Raw genomic sequence first — 23,391 nt, forward strand, 5'->3', positions numbered from 1 at the left:
AGAATCCACCGTTTATCACGTATTTTTCATTTACTGTTTATGTGGGCTTCAGAGGAACACCACATACCTCACTCACGTAGATCCCAGTCTCATCCTCATCATCGGTCCTGTAACAGACCGTCAGGCCGAGCTTGTCTTGGATGTTAGCTCTGTACAAATCCACTTCCTGGAGAGACACAAGAGCACAAACGACAGGTAACATCCCATACATGTGAAAGGACTTTTTTTTTTCCCACTCGAAAATGAGTACACAGCTGATTTATATTTGCTGATGTTTTCCTGGGTGCATGGAATATATCGACTACAAAATGGGATCACAGAGCAACGGTGATCCATCAATCACTGTAATGAATCTTTCAGCTGGACACAGGGAAGCCGTTGCATCTCATAGACGGTGACAACATGAGAGATGATGCAGCGGCCTGCAGATGGGCCAACACCTGTAATCTCAGAGATACAGATAAAGATACGAGCTTTTGCTGTTCGTTTGGGGCAGGGGAGGGGATGGGGCTCCGACAGGGTTAACTCCCTCCCAAAAACTGTTTCATGGTGCAGCAGCTGACTAATGAAAGCTCCCATAATCTACTGCAAACCAGAACACGTCGCCGTTTACGGCACAAATGCTCTGAGGGAATTTCTAAAGCACACAGAAAGTATATGTGACGTACACGCTGTGCAAACAGTGAGATTTCATTTGCACACAAAGCTTTCTAATCTAACGTGCGACTTAAGATATTTTCCTTTAAAGACCCTCCTTACCTGTCATCTGGATTCATGTTGAGACTAGTTTATGCCTTTGTTGTGGCATTGCAGCATAAGCTCTTTAAATGTTGTGTAATGTTGTTATGTAAATGAGACGCCAGCAGTCAAGAGCAGAAGGTTATAAGCCTTGCAGGGCCAGTGGGTGGACTGGAAAATACTTTAAAACAAAAGGATGTATACTGAGGAAAAAATATGGAGGCAGGACGCCGACTGAAATAGAAATGAAATAGAACGAAAGCTTAGAAGGGGCTGGATCCTTTGTCACCTATGCGTCTCTGAGATAAAGCGCCTCTTCATGAGGACACTGAGTGCGGGCGTTTGTCTGCTGTGCATCTGCCCCCCGGCCAGCCTGAACTTCACCTCTTTGCTCTCAGCCTCATAGGTCCTCCACGGATATTAATATCAAGCAAGAGGCGGCTGGAGCTTGGCGGGGGTGGGGGTTGGCGGGGGTCACGCAAGGAGCAGATCAGAGGCCTGTCTCCCGGCTACATCCTCATCATGGCCTCATGTAGCCATTGTTAATGTGTATCATCAAATCCATCACTGCAGACCTATTATCTGTGCCATCTAATTATCCACTGTGGCTGATCTCCACCGCGGAGAAGCCAGGGAAGACGTATTAGGCCTTGTCACTAATAAGTAATGATGTCACCGTTCTGCATCTGCTGGAACAAACCAGCAGCTCGATACATCTCAGCGTCTGTATGTAAGGGAGAGTGGGCCTCGCCCCGGCAATAATTGTGATCTATCAGGAGGAGAAGACTTGTGGTGACTAACGGGGCCATTGGACTGGAGACACTGAGGCGACTAAGGCCCATCTTCACTGACAAGACAGTGGAGAAGGAGAGATGAAGATTGTGTTTTACCTCATATTCCAGCTCCTCCCGCTCTATGTCCTGCTGTATGCCCTCCAGGAAATCATTGGGGTCGAAATATGCATGTTCTGGAGGGTGCCTGTGAAAACAACACAGCGTAAGAAATACTGACAAAGAGTGCAATGCAATTTCAATACAAAAAATGAAAAACTGTGCAGGAAGATTCTAAAAGTACAAAAAAGAAAAAGAAAACATATTCGTCAATCTAGATTTAATTCCGCTCCTAAGTTGAAAATTACATGAAAATTAGAGAGGAAGTAATAAGAGTTCAGAGCAGAAGTCACTGTTGAATCAGATACAGCTGTACCCTGAGGCGAATCGTAAATTAATATGCCATGTTATTAATTTGACTAGGAAATCAATTAAAGAAATCATGACAGATCATTAAAGGCCAACAGCCTTCACAGGGTGTAAAATACAGCCAGGCTCTAAAGGCTCCAGGGCCAAACACACACAAACATCAGAAACTTTTTTTTCTCCATTTCTAATCTTTTTGATGCAGGCCTTTTGTACGGATGCACCAACATTGGATATTTCAAGACAAATATCCAATACCAAAAGCCCTGAGTGACATGTCAAAAATAAATGCAAACTGTCTTGCTTTTTTGGCATTTTTGGCACATAAAAGCCCAATTTCTGAAATGGTGGGTAAACAGATTATTTTATTTATTTATTTGTTTAGTTTTCTCCAATTACCCCGACTAATGCCCCAGGCGTAAACTGGTACACTTGGTATCAGTTGATACATTCATGGTAATTACTATAGGCTTTGAAAAAGTGGTGTAAGTGAATCCCTATCCTTTTGATTAATTTATTTACTGCGGTGGGACTGTACACGAGCTTGTTTTTCTCTAGCAGTTAAGTGTGTACTCACTCCTCTGGAAGCAGGTACTGCTCCAGCTCTGCCATGGTGGGTGCAGAGGCAGGCAGCTTGGTGAGGGCCATGATGTGCTGGAAGGTGATATCGGTCTGGGTGCTCATGTCCGAGACCTGGGTGTCAGCAACTGGGCTGACTGGTTTGGGGAGTGGGGTGCGCCGCAGGACCTGGACCATGATGGGCTCCTTGGCTGTGCGGAAGGCCTCCACTGCCTGGTCATGGGTGGCCTTAGACAGATCCTTCCCATTGACCTACATGGAGAGAGAGCAACATGCAGAGAGGGATGCCTGGTTAGTCATGAATAGCACTGGAAAAACCAAAGCGGTGATGGCGGCTATCCAAGTTGCTTGAGAGAGAAGAAGAAACTTAGCTTGCATACTGTATTACCCTGGACACTGCTTTCAGACATCCGACATTTATAAATGGCATTTTAAGCACAATGCTCTTTGTTAGACTGTTAACAGCCCTTTTAGACCCACAGAAATGCACCCATGGAGAAGATTCACTAAATTTGATGGAGCGGAGAAATTACCCCGACTGGAGGATAATCATCCAAAAGAAAGATGCAACCTTCTTCCCCCCATTTGGTGTATCGACTTTTCACATGTAACAGGAAATTCAGTGTGACAAACAGATGTGATCATATCCGTGATGACTGCGGTGTCATATTGAGTGTTGAGCCCGCACAAACACAGCAGCGATACTCCATTTGAGAAATGAGGTATTACTGCCTCGGCTTGTTTTACAGGGTCACAGTCGGACCAAGTACAATAAAACCTTAATTAGAAAAAGTCTCTCTTTAATTAATCAAGGTCATTAGCTGGGGCTGCATGGAGGAGCCCTCATTTAGCTAAGTAATTTCTCAGCGGAGGATAAATTTGACCTCCCGTCAGAGACAGTGGAGTGGGCGCCGCGTGTTAACCTGAGAAGATTAATTTGAGCAAAAGGCCGCAGCGTGTCGCAGACAAGAGGCTAATTAAGTTTGGTTGAGCCACTTTAGGCCACTGTGTGCAGATGAAAGATGAGCACACGCCCTTTAAGTCACTGCTCTCAATAGAACGTGTCACTAGATCCAACTAGACTTCGAAATGAATAAAGCAAATTTGCATCTACACGCAGAACGATGTTATCCAAAATGTCAGGCCGATGGAGGAGGCATTTGATTAAGTCTGAGAGTATTCTGGCCATCCCAAATACCATCCTTTCACAGCAGTTCCCCAAAGTGAGCATATTGGGAGTAAAAAAAAAAGAGATGTAGTAAACTAACAGAAGTCATAGTAAACTTCATTAAGATGCCAAGATGGCGGCAGAGGAGATGAGGTCCTCCAGCCACCTGCATATTACATCCTCGGTCAACTTGCCGGCCCTCATGTCTTATCAGGGCTTCCACAGAGCGGCTTGCCTGCTCTCAGTCATCACATCATACAGAATTTGTTGGTTTATGATTCATGGACGTGTTGAGAGCTTTGATAGGATCACAGCCTGGGGCTCTTTTTTCATTTCACACGCTCTCTCCTGCTGCTCCCCTACACACACACACACACACACAGAGCTCCCGATAAAACATGCTACTTTTTAGAAGGATCTGTCTGATGCAAAACAGCTGCATCTCTAGCAAGTATGTAGCATTGCTCGTCATTAGGCACATCGTTAATCTTTAGCATCCCTTCTCACTCTCCCTGACATCGAACTCACATACAAGAACATGTTTGAGGATTAATTTTCTGATAAGCACGTCGCTGGTTGATACCGTTTCCTCCGGCTGTGTTTGTCTCATTCTAATTCACGGCATAGTTCGCAGACTTAACTATGCTATTACAGATCATGAGAAGCAGCATATATATATATATATATTTATATAGCTGCTGCTCATATATATTGAGAGTTCATATTTGCATAAAAGGGTAGAAGAAATTCAAGACATGAACCCAGTGTGCCGAGCTCTGTGTGTATGTTTGAGAGTATGTATGTAAGGTGTGTATGTGATGTGTAAGGACGTCTGAGGAAAAGAAGGAACTTTATGCAGTTCAAGCCAAAAGAGGCTATGTGCCCACTAATAACCAGAGAGGATTAATGCTAATCCTAGGCCTGCAGGATAATTGGATCATCTCGAAGGACTTAAACTTCCACTTCTTCTACATCAAAACTTTGTCCAAAAAAAAAAAAAAAAAAAAAAAAAAAAAAACTAGCTTGCTCTGAACAAATGGACATTGAGAAAAGGGGAAAAGAAAGTTCAGAAAATCTGGCTGACACCAAGGAATACAAAGAAAATGAGCCAAAGAAAACTATCTATTGTCTCTTCATGCAAAGACTGGAAAATTGTCTGCAGGCTTGTGTTGTGACTCTGAACCACACAAGTCAAAATCAGCGGTTTAACAAAAGGCAGCATTCTCAGATCTGCTGCTGGTTATTGGAGGAACAGTAGAGAAGGTGAGATTAAGTCTTTCTACAAACAGAAGACCTCATGCCTTCAACCCTGTCTGTTTCCCACAGAGCGCTGTGATGCTGCACATCAGCTGAGAGGAATTGAAGCGCCTTTGTGTTTTCTCCTCTCTGCATGCAAGCTCAAACACACAAACCTGGTTGCCAGGAATCTCAGGGCTACTTGAAGGCAGCGACCCGGAGACAAAGCCTTTACCCCCTTCTTCTTGAGCCTGGAGCATTCTGCCTCACTGCTCTCAATGGGGTACTCCCCTCCCAGCTGAAGAGGGGGTCCCACGGCCTCCATTCACAACGCTCACCTCTGACACAGACCGGCCCTTTGCAGCACACTGGGAAAAAACACACAACACTCCCCCAGCACAATATACAAAGCTTGACCACCACTGAGCTGCTGAAATGTGTGGTGTTAACCCTGCACCCTGACACAGCCACAGTTCAGCTCCGGAGCTTGTGAAAAACGTAATTTACATCACGCTAACATAAACCATGGCTGTGTGACTTTATCAGTGTAAACAGCAAACAGCTCCTACATCCCTTAGAGGTTATCAGCAGCTAGGTTTGCCTTTGCAAATACCAAACACGAGGCAAGCTTGTTTGTGCTGACACAATCCGATGATGAGTGACATACAGAAATTAGTCTGTCAACCTTTTGCTGCATCCTCAGAGAGGGGTCTCTGGTAAATCCGTTTTAATGACAAGAGGGCAGCAAGGCCCTGCTTAAAGGAATACTAATGACGTCTAAATCACACGTCTGGTGTGTCAGTGGCTGGAGAACCGGTGAGGAATTTACACAGCTGTGTCTTTGTTATTCAGAGTCTATTTTCTTTAATTAAAATATCACATTTGACCTCGAAAGCATTGGTGGAATTGTGAACCGGTGCCCATGAGCAGGACCTGGTTGTGGCCATATCAGAACAATTCAGAATTTCAGCTGTTCTCGACACTCTTTGTGTGATAAATATGTCAGTCTTCACCCTCTGTGTAATAATTAGGGGCAGCAGGGGAGAGCCATGCCATGCGCCCCAATTCAACATCCTCTCTGGAATGCAAATCAGGTCAGATTGAGACATTGATCTGGGAGTGTGTGTGCGTGTGATTACGGACCTGCTGCTGAAAATGCTTAACTGTGGGGGCAGCCAGTGTAGTCTCTGTCACTGTCATCTGTTTGCTACAGTACATGTGGGCATGCTGCCTCAGGTGAAGCAAATAAATGTATTAAAAAAACTTTTTTCACCTATTGTTTTTATTTGAAATCAAGAGCTTTTTTCAAGAAAGTCCTGCTGAGAAAAAAAAAAAAAAATCAACACAGAAAACACACAGTTACAGGTTCCAGTAGTCAAACCAGCCAGGGACGTATAGCTTATTATAAAAAGCAAAGACAACCTTTGTTGAAAAAGTGAGATATCATTACTTTAAAAGCACTGGGGGGGTAGAGCTGTACTAACATAATCCACTGTTCTCACTATTATTATATAGGAGAGGCTTTGCAGGATTCTAAGCCAATTCATTGACTGCATTGCGTAACATTAGTCTTTGATATGGCTATTCAGTCACCACCTAATCCTTTAATAAAGAAAAAGTACATCATTTAAGAGCCACTGTTTCTTTTCCTTGGGGGGAAAGCAGCGAGGTGAACAGATTGGAAATTCTGCCAGGCAAACGGTGCCTTTCAAGGGTGGGCAGAAAAAAAAAAACCCTGGGAACTTCACTCTATAGACAAGCGTTTAAAAAGCCTTGAGAGCCGGGGCGCTCGCCTCCCTTTCTGGTCGGATACACTTCTTAAACAAATTCTTCAAAGTCTGTATTTTGGAACAGAGAGGAGCGCTGACGTGATAGAGAGCATGAAGACTTGAAGGCTTATTTTCAGGGGGTCTACATAGTGTTTGAGTGGCAGTCTGAATGTGGGTCATTCGGCTTGAAAACCACAGTTAATCCCTCTTTTATTTTGCATTTACCCGTTTTCATAAGAAAGACGTATAATTAAGGGAAGAAGCTTTTTTTTTCCCTCTGTGTTGCATGGGTGTGAATGTGCACTTTGCATGTGTGTATATCTAAATATGTATGCATTGTTTTTTTGAACTCGCCGGACAGCAAACTCTCCATGGTGTGAGACTTACACAGTGGTCTTTATTTACCACAGTGTGCCAGCTTACTGAGGATTACAGAACAAACAGCTAGAAACTTAATGCTGGCTGAAAGAGACACTACTGTTTACTTTCAACTAATCTGGTTTAAGCATGGGACATTGTGTTATCCACATTCAATCAATTAAGCACCCAAATCACTTCCTGTACACTTTCTGCTGGCATTCTTTGATCTAACGAGCCAAGCTGAAGGTGCGAATTACTTCTAAGGTCTCGGTGGAACCGCGCTTCACCTGTTACTTTTCACTTTCCCACAATCCCTTTAACATCTGTTTTGTTCAGAACGTCCCTTTAATGAGCTTCAAAAATGTCATTTATCTGAAAATTTAAAATGTACTGGCAACACGGTCTCAATTTCGAGAAACACCAGCTCCAACATTATCACTTTCATGAGAGAGATTACCGAATTATGTTGACTGCGGTCTCATTTGTTGACCAAAATTATGCCAAGGTACTAATATTATTTTGACAATATTATGTTGATATTGCAATAATAATGCAATGAAAAAATGAGGGAAAAAGCACATCCCTGCTGCAAGAAAAACATCGTAATGGGAATAAAAATGGGTGCAAATCCAATAGATCAGTCCAGATGTGTTAAAAGGTGGATGCACTCCAAAGCAATTTTGTTTCTGGAAACAGCTGACAATGCTTTTGTCAAAGGATGTTTGCTGAAACGCTGAGTTTTTTTTTTTTTTTTTTTTGTACTGAGCTATGTTTGAGAGACTAAAAAGGCGAAAAGAAGGGAAAAAAATATGAAAAAAATTGCTTTGGAGTACATCCATCTTTTTAGATGTTTAAAAATACGACATGTAGCACCTTAAAGCAAACTGAGGGGAAACAGGATCAAGCTAGATCTTGCTTTTCAGATAGCAGGGAGAACAGAGACACCGGGAAAAGAGGAAGGTTCAGCTCAAGGGAAGAAGTTAACTCTGCGACGGGGGCTGAGACTCAGGGCTGTGTCATCCATTGCCAGGATGGTTATCTCACCCCACTACACCAGGCGTCCCCTTCCTGTCCAGCCTCACACACACACACACACACACACACACACACACACACCTGTCCCCCTTTGAGGACCGAGCCAAGTCTGTTTATTCAAGTCAGCACAGTCAGGTTTGCTCCAGCAGTGATCAAACTGAAAGGCACCAAAATGCACTCCTGCAGTTTAAACGGTGCAACATACAGAAATATATCATCCGACCTGTGCGAAGAGAAATGAAGGGCTGCATCTTGATCTCACAGCAATAATTGCATACTGCAACATACTGATTGCAGTAATAAAAGATCAAAACCCCTGAATGTTGCATCCCCACGCAGAGATGGCAGCTCCGTCCAACTACAACACACGCTGGTCACCATGACTGACACACACTGAGCAAGAGGAGGGGCTCCTGGGTGAATACGCTGCGGGGGGAGGCTTCTTTCTCCTGTCTGATAATGAGAAATAATGATCCTCAATCATTTGCATTCAACTGTCCCCTACAACTTGGAGCTATTTAATAACTGCTTGTAGTCCCATGTGTGGATGTTTTATTCATTACAGGGTGTATACATACACACACGTCTGCACACAGGGGACTTGTAGCCTTACTTACAAGGTGCATGGATGCTAATGATTTAGTCAGCTAATTATGAATCATGCATGATGACAGGCGTGCTCATGTACTGGTGATTTTTCTTTGTTCCTGAGTCCATTATTAAAAAAAAAAAAAAAAAAAGTTGATTTGTGCAAAATACGAGCGCTCCATTATGTGAAAAGCCTCTCTAAGACCCCATAACAACAACGACTATTCTTTGTTATCCACAGCAGTTCTACGAGGTCACTCCTAATCTCCTGATGCGTCTGCACACTGTTAAAACCATCTCACAATCCCATTCAAGCCTCCTTGTGAAGGGATCAGACCGACTCGTCTGTACAGCACAACACAAACTAACATCTGCGAGTTCTATATGGGTCAGAATTGTGACGTCTTTCTATTTTAGGAAATGGGCTTGGGCCTCGTGGCAAAAACAATAATCCCTGTGTCACTGGTAAAAAAAATCTCTACGTGATATTGTCTGCTCGACGGTGGAAGACCTGAGACTACAAATCCTTTCATTCAGGGCTAAACAAAGAGCTATAGTTTGCAACAAAAGACTACTATTTGAGAAATATAAGTGACATTAGCACATGGATATAACATTAAGCCAGTGAACCTGACATTGTGTGTCTGTTGCATTTCCGTTGGCATGAATCTGTATATGGGTCATTTTCATATATTTATTCTAGCTGCCAATTTACTGACAGCTAAAAACCTTCTAACCCCTTTTTTTTGTTATTTTCATTTTTTGCCTGAATTGAAGGATTACATGTTATAACTCTTAGGCTTAATGAAACCCTTTCAAAGCCCATCAAGTAATTTAAGAAATGGACGGCGCTGTATCTTAAGCTGACATACTCTAGACGCTAGGCTTTCATCCAACATTAGCGCTGTTTTTTTTTTTTTTTTTTTTTTCATTATGCACTGAAAGCCCTTTGATAATGTTTGGACAGTCATTGCTGGCTTTCACTGTTTTGTTTACTGTATTGTCCCGGTATTGTTTACATCTTCGCGGCGTCTGTGATCTCTCTCTGCCATTTGCCGGTGCGTTCTTTGGACTGACAGTAAGTACATGGGTTCCTATGAGTGCTCCCTTGTGGCCGCCAGCCACCTGCTCCAGTGTTTAACAGATGTGACTGCGCACCAGGGCTGATCTTAGCCGTTATTAAAAACACACAGTGTCAGGCTCCACTGGCCTCACTTGGCGCTGGTGATCCCTGCTTTGTCTCTGTACGCTGTCTCTGTCAAGCCTCATTACGAGGCGACGGCCGAGCAGACCGGGTTGGATCTCCACAAGTTCCCTTTGGTCGAGGCCGCTTTGATGACAGGGGTCTCTGACAGTGAGGAGGTGGGGAAGGGGGGGAGTTAGAGTGCTGTCTTGTACAAATATTTCCATCTCATTTTTCTGTCTGTCTGGTCCAAAAGATGTCACACTGAGACCATCTGGCGTAGTGACAACTTGGCTTCTTGAACCATGTGTGACATCTTTGCAGCTTTCATTCAGAAATATCACCTAATTAGGAGCTGGCACTTCCAGAGCTTCAGACAGAAAATGTTCAAGCGGGCTCATTTATAGACTGTGCTGCTTCAGCAGATCAATCGTTTTTGGTCTAAAATGCCTTTCCTTTGCAGTCAGCATGCAGAGGAAAATAGGGAAAGAGATGATGTGAGGGAAAAAGACAGACACAGACAGAGACTCAGCAGAGCTAGGGACTTAGCAGAAACAATAACCCAGATCAGTCCATTGTGGACCAGAGCCTCAATAGCCAACTTGTGTTGAGGCTCTAATTAAGCCTCGGACCTTGTAAGAGCCGCAGCAAGGCGCCGCAGCCATTACAGAGTGCTTCTGGAGAGATTAGGAGCCCTAGGACTGTCAAACAGAGTTTCCAAAGACTCTGCCCCAAACTGTCTAACAAAAGCAGCTGAGCTTACATCTCCACATGGTGCTTACCTTTAGCTTTGAAGAAAGGACCGCAAGGTTCACTGCTGTCAGAGGGGTCAAGTTTAAAAGGGAGCAGCAAAGCTGCCACAGCTCAGGGCTTTAATGATTATGACTGAAAGAGAAAACAGTTTTCTAGCTTGCTCTGTTGGCTGCCTCTAATAGACCTTAACAATGTGTGATCTTAGATATGGTTGTATTGAAAATAAGTATCTTCAAGTAATATTTTCATAGTTAGAGTATCCCAGAGAAAATGGCATATAGATGCTTGTAGCAAATTACATTTCTGTTTTTGTTCCAATTAAAGTGATTTCAGAACAGACCGCTGAAGTTACCAACAGCTACAAAGTAAAGTGAATATTAGCCAATAAAAATACAAAATATGCCCCCAGGATAACACTGATATGCACTCTGCTGACTTTTATACAGTGGTGCAGAACAACATTTCCATGCTTAGCGCTAACATAGAAGTTAGAGCTGAGGTGTGTAATGAACTGGAAAGATTTCAAGCATTCATGGATTATTAAGCCCCCGGAGAGCTGACAGGGAGGGCAGAGTAGGCACCGTGCCAGCCTCTCTGATAAAGAGGATCTGCTTGAATTATCAGTAAGATGAAATCACACTCGAGCCCAATCCCCTCCGGAGTGGCATCCTGTGGACATGCTGGCACAGACCGCATCACCGTCTCCTGTACCTCAACCAGCCGAGGCAGACAACGCACAACAAACATGTTAAGTCCACTCAGTGAAGACAGAACATTCACACATGAGCTATCGTTCAGTGGACATGGCAGTAGAGAGCCTAGCATCACAAACACTTCATTATCCTCTCAGTTAGAGCCAGTGCTGATGGACGATGATTAATGGGCTCTCAATCATAACAAGCTAACTCTCTCACCACTGCCTGATGACTGCCCAAAACAGAGCCAAGCTTCTCTGCAGATAAAAACTTTTATGTACCGAAGACAGACTTTTGTTTTGACACTTCACAGAGGAACAACATCAGAAAATTATGTATCTTGCACCGAGATCTGAGAATCAATGAGGAAGTGTGGCTGTTGAATGCAGTGCTGAATCTTGTTATGCTGTGAAACAAAGTTTTGGAAAAAACAAACAAACAAACAAACAAAAACCTCTCAAAGTTTTGTAAAGTTCCTCATCTGTGCTAGATTCCAATTTTATAAACTGCACTCAAACTTGACACAAGGACTAGCTGATAGTTTTTATCTTAAAAAACCTGACCTCTGAAGGTTTTACAGATCATAACTATTCATGCACAGACAATGCACTTTGCACCTTTCACTTTATCTGTCTAACCCCTCTACATTACTTAGGACATGATATGTTATTCATTTTTCTTTCTTCCTTCCTTTTTTTTGTTTTTAATGCATCACAATTTCATTGTACTTTTAAAATGACAATAAAAGGAAATCCAAAAAATGGTCTGGCGCATTGGTTAGTCAGAGAGAATCATAATTACTAAGCCTAACCAATGTCATTTTTAAGAGGATGGGATGCCCTAGGGAACAAAACGGATTTCTTTTGGTTCAAACCAGGCGAGGCGCATCAGAAATTACCAAAATGAATCACATGTGATGCTATCTGTCCTATCAGGCTGGGCAGCTGATTGGCTTCTCTGAGGGTAGCAGAATATCAAATAACCCTTACTGGTAAACACAGCATATTGGCTTTGTCCGGTCAGGTGGCTCTGGCCAGAGGGATTAAGTGGCAAATGTGAAGACTGCCATAAGAAAAGCAATGACACTCAAGCGAGCGGCCTTCCAATCCAGGAGAAATGACAGACAAAATGACACTGTGACCGAGGATGAAACACAACAATGGAGCTGCCTGGCTTATGTCATACACCATGCTTTCGCTGTCATTTTGTAGTTGGTTGCGGGTGGGCTCTATAATCCCAGTATCAGTTGGTTGGTTTACAACAGCCATAATCCATTTAGTATGCCACTCCATAACAAGCATCCTTTCTCTGAGACCTTTTAGTATTTTTTTTTTTTTTGAAGAGACCTGGAATGATCAAAGCAGGACTATTTGCAGGCACAATGTCAAGACTCCCTCCTGTTATCTTCCCCCGATGGGAGGGGACTGTTTTTTTGTGTGTGTGCGTGTGAAGGGGGGGTAATGAGGGAGATCCACTGAGAGATTGATCATTACATTCATTTAAACCAGCCGCTGGCCACCCGGCACCCCGTGCAGTAAATGGAGATGTAATTCGGTGTGATAGGAGGGTAACACTTGGCTGGGGTCCATTATGGATGAAAAGAGGCAGAAAAAAAACAGACTTGAGTGTGTTACAGAAAAGCAGTCCTCAAAGAAGTGCAACAAAGTCTGTCAGAGTCACGCACCGTGAGCTGCGATCTGTCTGCTGTCAAGATAGGGCCAGTGTTTTCAATCATTAGACAGGACTAGCGCCCAAGTCCAAACACTCTCAGATGAATAAACCATCATTTTGAGAATGTCGTTTCAATTAAATCTGACACTGAGCACGGCCTGCGAAGACAAGAGAGAATGGCGAAATGCGTTTTGGTCTGAAGCCTCACATACCAGAGGCAGGCGAAGGGATATCCAAATCTCCTCCACTAAAGGAATACTGATGTGTTTGGACGACGAGCGCAGTTTCCCTCTGACTTCAATTTGAAAACATGTTCCTTTTAATTCTAAAATCTACACCCGGCTCATGTTGCAGATCAGAGTTGGAGCTCTGCAGGAGAGTGCCGGTTCACACGGAGTTCATCTGAGGACATTTGGGATTCAGTGGACACTGAAGTGGTAGATGACTTTGAAGAGCCATATGGTATATCACTGCAATTTTCAGCTACTTAGTGGCTAAAGCACAAATCCAAGGCAAAGAAAATTCCACTTGATCATTTCCAACATGAGCCATTCAACTGTGGCTATTTTTTTTTTTTTCACAGAGAATAAAAAAATCCCTTCGTGGTTTATTTATGCAGAGATTTTCCGCATATCTTTTTCAAATAAATCTAGTTTGTAAATTAAACTATTCTATGTAAAGAACACTTTATGAATATCCGAATATTGTATAAGAAATAGAATAAATAAACTCTGTTTTGGAATGTAAAGAGCTGCTTAGGGCTCTTGGGTGAAAACATTCTTCCTATGTGTTAATAAAGTATCTATAACACGCCTGGCCTATTTTCTTGGTGGAAAAAAATGTGCAAAATAAGCACTTGAGTGTTAAATATAAACTTCAGTGAAAGTCAAACAAGGGTTAAAGGCGGAGAGGTCTGAGTCAGCATTCAGTTGACAATGAGGAGGTGGGCAGCGATCGGCACACACTAGCAGACACATTGAGAGAGCTGTCACCTCTTCATCATCCCCTCCTTTAAGCAAAGCTCACCACCTCTCGCTGACCCCTCCGGCCAGAGTTCAGGCTGCTCAGCTGCAGCAGCTCCGGCCAGAAACAACTCCACTCTGCTCCCACTCAAGCCGGCTACCCCAGAGACACGAGTGGCATTGCTGAAGACCAAAGACCAAACTCTGCCACACTTTAACAAACTGGAGGAAAGGACACTCACGAAACAAAATACTAAAACCGTCTCCTATAAACTAGTCAAGCAGCCTAAAAACAACAACAGAGCAATCTAAAAATACGGTCCATGCAGGCTAACATATCATTTTGTTATTTCAGCATCTCCTCTGAGGGTAAGCTGTTGTGGATGAGGTCTGAAGAGCTTTGGTCACAGTACCTGGCACACTTCATAGAGTAGTTTGTACTGCTCCTCAGGCTTCTGCAGGGTACAGAGGCTGCATCCCATGGTGGAGGAGATCACACCATCCAGGCTTCCCCTCCAGCCACACAGGCAAGAAGAGAGAAGCAGATGTCCTCTTCTTCTTCCTCTTCTTCTTTTTTCTCTGCTACTACTTCTTCTTCTTCTTCTCTCTTTCTGAACTGGCTCACATGGAAGCGTGCTTCCCTCTGTCTGCTGTGATCTCTCTGCTGTCTCTCTCTCCCACTGCCACACTAATCAAGGAAATGGCTTTGGGTGTCAGGATTTACTTCCCTGCTTGTGTCTCTGTCTGAATGGGAGCACACACTCTCTGCTCTGCTTTCGAACTCTCACACACTCCCCCCACTCACCTCACACACTGCCTCCCTCCCTCCCTCTCCGACGCTTTCCTCCTTTCTGCTGAGCCTAAGGAGGCCAGCGCCAAAGCACAACGATATACACCCCCTTCATGTTTATTAAGCAGGACCTCATTGAATATACATGAAGGGGGCTAACTCATGAATGGGGTTTATCGAATCGGAAGGTTCGGGCGGGGTGGACGGCTGAGATTATGCCAGATGAAGTCGTCTTAATTAATAAGCATCATTACATCTATTGTGCAGGAACAGAGTGAGTGACAGGGAGGCTTTTCATAGCCGTGACAAAACAAATATGTCTTTCTCTCCAGGGGCCAGGGAAGCCTGTCATTTGTAACGGCTCTAGACATTTCATTTGAATCATAGAGCGGTGTGAGAATGAGCCCGACCCCATATGCATTGGTGGTACATGAAGGCATTCATCTATGACAGCGGATTAAGCACTCAAGGATTTGGTTGTGATGTATGGTGTCCAAAGCTATGCTATGCAGCTTCCATACAAAATGGGCCATTTTTCATGCCCCAGTTAAATCAGCACTTTGTTATTGCCACAATGACCTCTTGTCTACTGAGCCAGCAGAAAGAGACACCGAGAATTCTTTCGCCCTGTATATTTATCCGAATACTTAACCCAAGAGCCAGGCGAAACAAAAGAAAAGAAATGTTTACGCTGGCCCTTTTCAGTACAGGCGACACACTTCACCCGATCGAGTGTCTTTTTGCACGATGACATCCCATTGTCTGGGTCATCCTCGGTGTCCACTGCCCAGTCAGGGCTGCCCTTTGCAGCGCCGCAGCTGACAAAAGGTATGGCTCCGTAGGGCAGACCTAGCATCAGCCCTGCCGTCTGCTCTGGTGACACAGAGCCAACCGGAGCTGAATGTCAATTAGGGGACAGGGAGAAGGGCGCCAGGCGATGTTGCTTGTTACGACCTAATGGCCTTAGGGTCCTCTGAAAATACAGACGACTCCTGTCTTAGTGTGCTACTGTATCCCGTGTCTCCACTTCTAATGACACCATCTCCCCAGCGGGTGCGATGTTTAATTGGCAGTCAGTGGTCATGCGTGCCTGTGCTGAGAGGGAGATGGGAGATGGCAAATGTCCGAAAGTCTACTGGCAGATGATGTGATTAAGTGGCCCTGTCCATGTGATCTGAGTGCATCATTTTACCAGTTGATGCCCTTGTTCACCCCTTCGAGATTTCTACTTACTCTCCTGACAAGTAGTTGTGAAGGTGTCGCTGAGGAGAAATGCAATTTCGGGTCTTCTGCTCTGTTTCACCCATTCAATGAAAAAAAAAAGGAAAACAACCTTGCTTTGATTCGGTCCATGGTGCTAAGCCACATACCTGGATAGATTTCATGGCCGGGGAACGGTCCTCTGGGAGACCCCTGACTGGTGCTGATAGTGGTGTTTCCTCCAGCCAGATGTCTCCACTGATCCCTATCTATCAGCACTTCCACAGCTCCTGTGCCGCGCTAGCACTGCCACATTATTAGCAAGGCTCCAATAGCTATGTTTCAATCCAAATGTCAAACAAGTTTTATGCAAAATTCTTTAAATGTCAGTGGAAAATGAAATGCGAATAAGGTGTGTCTCCAACAGTTGAAGTGAATAAATAGGCTTCTTGAACACCGAACACAAGGATGTCAGAAAAACAAATCCACCAGAAAATGAAAACAGTCTATAAAGCTGATTATTATTATTACTGTTCTGTGGTGTTAACTATTGCTGGCCATATTTATTGCTGTCTTAAAACAACAAAGAAATGCACTTGGCAATATATTTATGCACAAAAGAATGGCCGAACAACAACAATGGGCATGTTATGCATCAACTCACGTTTCCATGCCTCGTAAGTGCAAACTTTGCAATTCTGCAAAAATACATACAAATGAATAAATATTTTACATAAGATCAGTTTGGATGGAAACACAGCTAATGAGATTTCTCTTTCCTATATGCCCATCTGTTTCCTATTCTATGTACTGCAGCCTGTCATAATATCTTCAACCTATTAACCGAAGGCACTCCTCAGACAGATACTCATCTGTTTCCCACAATCTTAGTCACATATTTAATATTTTTAAAAGAGAGATCCTACATAAGATTCTGCAAGCAAAGGAAGCGATGATGACAAAAAGTTGCCTTGGGCAAACTAGGAGGAAATCTGTGTGAACTTTACAATCAGTCATAATTACCGTAGGCTTTGCTTGTCTGGGTGTTAGGCTGAAAGTTTCATCCAGCGTACCATGAAAACTAATTCTACGCTCACATTAGCAGGACTGTTGTGCCTGGGGCTGGGATCAGTGGAGAGTTTTAGCCGGCGCTCTTGCCCAGCTAATCTTTCTTTCACACTGAGATTATCCCATTCACAAAGTCAAAACGGAGACAGCTCTCTGATATGAATAATGTCAGGAAGAGTTATTTCAGTTGTTGCGGAAAAGAGTGTCATGAATAATCACCACCACTCAAACACGGAGCAGGGAAGTCAACTGTGGGCCAGTTCAATGACAGACGGCGGCCAGCATGTCAGACACTGCATTCATTGATTTAATTCTTTGTGTTTCTGATTTAATTTCACATTGACCTGATGACAAAACACTGCGCCTGCATCCCTGAGGTGTGGATGTAGATGATCTGTCGGCTTAGGACAGAGAACTGTCCGCACTGCCCTGATGTGCACACACACACACACACACACACACCCAAATACACACACTGGCTCTCATTCATTAAAGGTCTAGACAGTGATGGAGGTTCCTATCTCAGCAGGAGTGAGAGCAAGCAATAATGTCATGGGGTTTGTTACAATAAACATCAACATCAGGTATTTTTTTTTTTTTTCGTGGAGGGCGAGAGGTTACCACATCTCCTTCCAATTAGCAATGTGGTTCTTTAAAAGTATGGGGGTACTGTGCATTCGATCTGTGCTTGACTGCATCATTCATATTCATAGAGGCTGCCTGGTGGTGTCTGCCGTCCCACAGGGCCCAGTTTAAAAGTCGTGGCTGTGACTACAGAAACATTGGGACCAGGTGGCCATTACTGTGGCACATACACTCCTGATCAAAATCTTAAGACCAGTTGAGAAATTGCAAGAATTTACATTTTGCACTGTTGGATCTTAAGAAGGTTCTAAGTAGAGCTTCAAAATGCAAAAAGAAGAAATGGGAGTGAGACAAAAAAAAAAAATTGAGAAGCAATTTATTGCAAACAACCATTAAACTGAAATAGGCTATTCATCAGCTGATCAAAAGTTTAAGACCACAGCCTTTAAAAGCCCAAATCTTGGCCAAAATGTGGATTCAGTGTCATTTTCTGTCAGGTATCCACACCTCAAACAGTATTCATTCCTCATGACAGTAAAATAGGTCATTCTAAGTTAATTTACTGCAGTAATTCTTCTCTAAATCATTAGAAAATGTGGTTAACATCCAGTTGTGCACGAAAAAAGAAAATACTGTCATATACCGTGAAACCAATATAATTTTGAAAAATACCGTGATATACCTACATTTTTGGTTATACCGCCCAGCACTACTTTTATTTAGCCTGCTTGAATTCCTAAGCATTCAACACACAATGTCTACAATTAACCTGCGAATGATTAATTCCCTCATTTGCTATGGATGGAATGGTATGTTTCTCGAGGCCCATATCAATAACTGATATTTCCCCATGTGTGATGGCCAATATTGATACAGATACTGATATGAATTTTTGTAACAATCAGAGTAGAAATGCTGGTGCAAAACAGGCTCAGCTTTTCGGACAGCCTGGTCTTTAGATAATTAAGGAGTTTGGGTGACATGTTATTTCAGGGGCCGACATAACACTGTCATTACCATGTCACGGCAGTGTCATGTTTATGACAGGCTGTAGTACCTTGGCTAATCTTAAGTTGTCAGAACCATGACATGCCAAACATCAACTTCTCATCGAAAGAGACATAAGAGACCACTTAAGACAATTTTCATAAACTTGGCTCATGTCAGGTTGTCGTGACAGAGACATCCCAGACACTGTCAGCTTTGCAGGGAAAGTGACATAATTGACTGAGTGACACTTTATGACAACAGTCATACATATTCATTAACGATCGTGACAGCTGTCATGACATGGTGATGGCGGTGTTATGTCATTTTTTTTAACACCTCTTCAAATAAAGTGTTACCATGTTTTGTAACCAAAAGCCCATTTTAGTTTTGATTTGTTGCTAATCTAATATATGTATTAATAACAAACTCCAAGAAAACAAAGTCACAAAAATAAATATCACAAATCAAATATCAATATCAGCCAAATATCAGCAGCATAAAAGCTGATATTGGCCAATGACTGATAGTCTGCCAATATATCAGTCTATCCCTAACATTTACCACGTTTACAAGCCTATGCCTGGCTACCATTCAGTTAAGACTAATTGAGAATTTACATTAAGTGTTTGAGGGTTAAAAGTGTATATATGACCCTGACTGCTGTTATTGGGTGTGGGTTTCACAGTCATAGCTTCAAGGCAGCATAACTACAGATCCATGGAAAGGACCTCATCACGTTAGGTTAATGCAACCTGACCTAAGCATTTCAGCTTGCCACGTGGCTAAATGCCAAGCTATTTATCTCTCCATCGTGGGAAGTCTTCCACCCTGAGTAAGATTTGAGTGATCAGAGCAGAGAAAGAAAAAAAATGGAGGGCTTAACAGGGTGTTGAGACTGGGTCTGCAGAAGGTGACGACGCGCCAACATGTGAAGAAACTGGAGACTGATGGCTTTCAAAGATAACACAAGGGAAAACCATGATGTCCAGGTCTTCTCACACTCTCCTCTAATGCACTGTCCAGACGGCAGGATGAAGGGAGGAGGGAGACAGTGACGTGAGATGAGGAATAATAGAGTGACAGGACGAAATAAATTAGCTACATATTGTATATCCATGAGGAAAATGCTTTTGTGATGTATTCAATGAGACTGCTCTCTGCAGAACCGAAAGCTGGATTCAGACTTTGCAGCAGAGTCGATAGGAAGGACAGCGAACACTTTAAACTCTTCAACTGTCCATGCTTTCTTTCTGGGAACTAAAATGTCCTTTTCTCTCAGAAAATCATTGACACGGACAACCACACATTTCCCCAATCAACGGGAAGACGCTTAAGAACAGAATAACCTTTCCTCAACACGGCTGAGTGAATGGCTTGCAGGAAGCCTCAAGTGAGCAGTTCATGAAAACAAAGTTTGCTCGTGTGCAGCACACCATGAAAATGACATACTGAACTGCTAAAAAAAGACACACACACAAACACACACACACAAGTGGAGGACTTTCATTTTCCTCAGATGAATTAGTTCTTTCTGAAGCATGTTTGCTTTCCAGTCAACAGGTCTGGCATCGGGATGGAGAGCTGGTATTGTCACAGGTCCATGATGGACAGGGATTAGCTCGGTTGACTTTGGCCTTAGTCTCCCCTCAGTTGGCTTTGGTTTGAGTCTCTGATATCAAACTTCTAATCTGGAGAGGATATGAAAGGAGAGGGGAGCTACAACACCACTCTGCTAATGGAGACGCCAGGTGAGAAACTCTGATGGAGTGGGAGAGGGGCAACAAGAGAGGGTGAGAACAAATGCAAGGGATGTTAAAGGAGGGTGTGAAGAAGACACAAAAGAGAGAAAGAAAGAGATCCCAAGGAGGCGGGGAGAGGGTGGAAACAGAAACTAAGTATGTGGAGGAGTTTAATGAGTCTCCAGTTCCCCTCAACTGTACCGCTGGGGCCTGAGTGCATGAGGATGAGTCTGTGTGTGTGTATGTGTGTGTGTGTGTGTGTGTGTGTGTGCATCCACTTCTGGAACACTAGGCTGTGCATAATTCATCAGACAGCTGTCAGCTTTGTACTCCTGTTTACTCTGTGAGCCAGATCCTGAGCCAACAGGGACCCCAGCCAGGGGGAATGACAGCCACCGCAACAGTTTAATTGGAGACTTGAACAACTAATAATGCCATCACTGTCACAGCAATGTAATGACTCTAAGTGTGAGGGGACGTTTAATGAGACTGGTATGTTTGAATACTATGATTCAGCGCATAAGAGGGGATGACCAAAATGGCTGGAGGGCACTGAAGTGGGGAGGAAACTCTAATGGATACATCAGACTTTTACAGCGAAGACTAGAGACAAGTGTGGAGCGCGCTTTCTTTCTTCAAGTCCCTATGCCACCATTTGCCATAATCAACAACCTGACAAGAAAAAAAACACATAATTTGGCCTTCAGCATGTATAGAAAAACAGCCTAAACTAGCGGTGGAGATGGTGGTGGCGGTGGTTAGGGTAAACGCTGAGGCTCTGTGATAGGAAATGCAGCTGAGGCATTTGAGGATGCCCCTTCACGATGCACCTTCAGGCAGCTTTACACACAGCTCTGCACCGGGCGCACGTATCACTTCCTTCACTGAATATTCACCAGGGTAAAGGCTGACCTGCAGTGGGCCTGGTGCCCATGGTTACCCGGGGATATTAAAACAAAATAATTAAATAAATAAATCCCCCGTGTCAGGCAGAACAGGAATATTATGGGGTGGCTTGCAGTTTTCATTAATTAAATTGCAAATCGTTAGTTATCTACTGCCAAGATGACACACAGCCTGAGCGGTTACCTGGGTAATTTTGTTTAAAAACACAGAATAGGCAGGGTATTATTTATCAGAGAGGCCAATTATCACAATGAATTAATAAAAGAGAAGTCTGCAGTCGACTAAAATGAATCTTGCTGAATTCACCTGTAAATAAACAGGCAGACTAGCATTTGCATGTATTCCTCTGGCTTGTTCAAATTCAATGCGTCGTCAGTTCTGGCCGCCGTGCAACCCGCCACCACCTATCAGAGGCTTCAGCATCCAGCTGTGTTAAACGCCATAATAGGGCTAGTAAAATTCCCACCTAACCTTTGCCTCTATATAAACCTAGGTGCTGAGTGTGTGATGGGGAGGTATAATAAAATACTATTTACAGCTAATTATCCAAATGCCACGACATTCCTACAGAAGGTAACTCATCGCGCTTGTCAACACAGTTATTAGGTGGGATATTAAAGGCAGTTCATATTTCATCCCCTCTCTTGTGCTGCGAATAGGGCTTGATGATGTGACTTTACTATGAGGCTTCCCATTGGGCTCTGCCAGTTTTGGAGTTGACACAGGGTTCCTGTCACGAGCTAATTCTCGAAGCCTTCATCGCTCCCGGCTGCTCTGGCATGTTGGCAGCCAAGGTCACCGACAAAAGCCTCAGTCTAATGGGCGCGGAGTGAGAAAGTGCGGGTGGACACACCACTGACACGACACGCAGAGCCAGGACCTTGAAAACAAAAAGCGCTTTAGCCGGAGACCGTACAGGGACGGGCAGATGACAGGGACAGAGATCCACAAGTTCAAAGCAGAGTGCAGCCTGCGCGTCGTTTTTCAAAGATAATTTCAAAAATAAATGTAGCATTTCTGCTTTATTCATCGGTCCACAGTGAGGAGAGACAAGACAGATGGCGCAGGGATGAATGACATGCAAGTCCCAGTCTGGATTCAAACCAGGACGCCTTTACAAACAAAGCCACCAAGACACCCTCACCCACCCCTTTTGATTTTTACCTTTATTTTACAATGAAAGGAAATTAAAGCTGCGACACTGCAAAGGGTGTGTTGACTTTTGCCACTGTGTGTTTCTGTATCGACCTGTCTGTGTGAGAGGTTCTCAAAAGCTGAATTATGGCCAAGGATCCATGTTCAGCCCTCAGTCTCATTACATTACAGTGCTCTCCTGAATGAAAACCTCTGAGCGAAGGCTGAGGTCACCGAAGGGTAAGTGAATGACATGTTGGGTGACATCACTCAAACGTCTCAATACCTGGATGGATAGCTGTGCTTAACTACACAAAGTCAGCTGTGATAAACGAGCGCTCTGCCTTGGCTGGGGGGGAATATTATTTTACTAAGCATTCCTGTCTTGGGCAGCCAGTGGGAACTCTATGAAACTGCTTGCGATGCTGACTGGATGTCTTGACCAGCCGGTAAACCGCTTTACGACGTGACCCCGGGCCCATTAGCCGGGCTGAGGCAGTGACCTCAGAGGCCTCGTGGGCAGCAAGGGCCGATTCACAGCCTCCCTGTTGTTTTCCCAGAGCCGGCGAGCAAATTCAAAGCGAGGCATCCCCTCCTCTTCTGATGTGTCGGGCCCAAGTGGCTGCCAGATGAGACATAAATTTTAAACATCACTATGAGTGATAGTTGCCACTGTGCGGATGAATACGTCTCTATACAGCTGCAATGCGCAGGCGAGGTGTAAGCGCTTTCAGCCATTTCACAGTTCATTACCTACCCAAACAATTAAACGTAAATGCTTTTTTTTACCCCCTTTTGCACAGATTTTTTTTTTTTTCATGGATTTGTTGTGCTTGGCAAAGAAAAAAAAAAAGAACATCTGATGCTCAGGAAATTGACAGCATAATAAAATGGATTCATAGATAATTCTTTGAGCATGTCATGTATTTTAAAACAAGCATCCATAACAGAGACTAGTCCAGAGGGTGAATCAAAATTTTTTTATCCGTTTCTGTTTTTCAGAGATGTGAAATTATGAAATACAGCAATATTCTCATCACTTCTCT

At 43.6% G+C, this 23,391-nt stretch overlaps 1 protein-coding gene and 1 long non-coding RNA gene across 3 annotated transcripts in view; one reads left to right on the plus strand and one right to left on the minus strand.

Moving 5' to 3' along the window:
* Nucleotides 1–23,391, plus strand: part of LOC115359032 (uncharacterized) — a 396,103-nt gene that overhangs the window by 187,608 nt on the left and 185,104 nt on the right. The gene's annotated exons all lie outside the window — the stretch shown is intronic.
* The window catches only part of pdzrn3b (PDZ domain containing RING finger 3b), a 98,354-nt gene that overhangs the window by 4,740 nt on the left and 70,223 nt on the right, over nucleotides 1–23,391 (minus strand). Inside the window, exons 1-4 of one of the 2 annotated variants that reach the window (XM_030051227.1) lie at nucleotides 14,347–14,697; nucleotides 2,512–2,765; nucleotides 1,629–1,716; nucleotides 68–166 (exon numbers count right to left, since the gene is read on the minus strand). In XM_030051227.1, coding sequence (XP_029907087.1) covers nucleotides 68–166; nucleotides 1,629–1,716; nucleotides 2,512–2,765; nucleotides 14,347–14,415 — 510 coding nt within the window. In that variant the 5' untranslated portion in view covers nucleotides 14,416–14,697. Of the gene's footprint in view, nucleotides 1–67; nucleotides 167–1,628; nucleotides 1,717–2,511; nucleotides 2,766–14,346; nucleotides 14,698–23,391 lie in introns of those variants that run through there. The other variant, XM_030051226.1, reaches the window with a different exon arrangement.

This window comes from Myripristis murdjan, chromosome 5 (assembly GCF_902150065.1).
Source record: "Myripristis murdjan chromosome 5, fMyrMur1.1, whole genome shotgun sequence".
NCBI classification, from domain to species: Eukaryota; Metazoa; Chordata; class Actinopteri; order Holocentriformes; family Holocentridae; genus Myripristis; species Myripristis murdjan.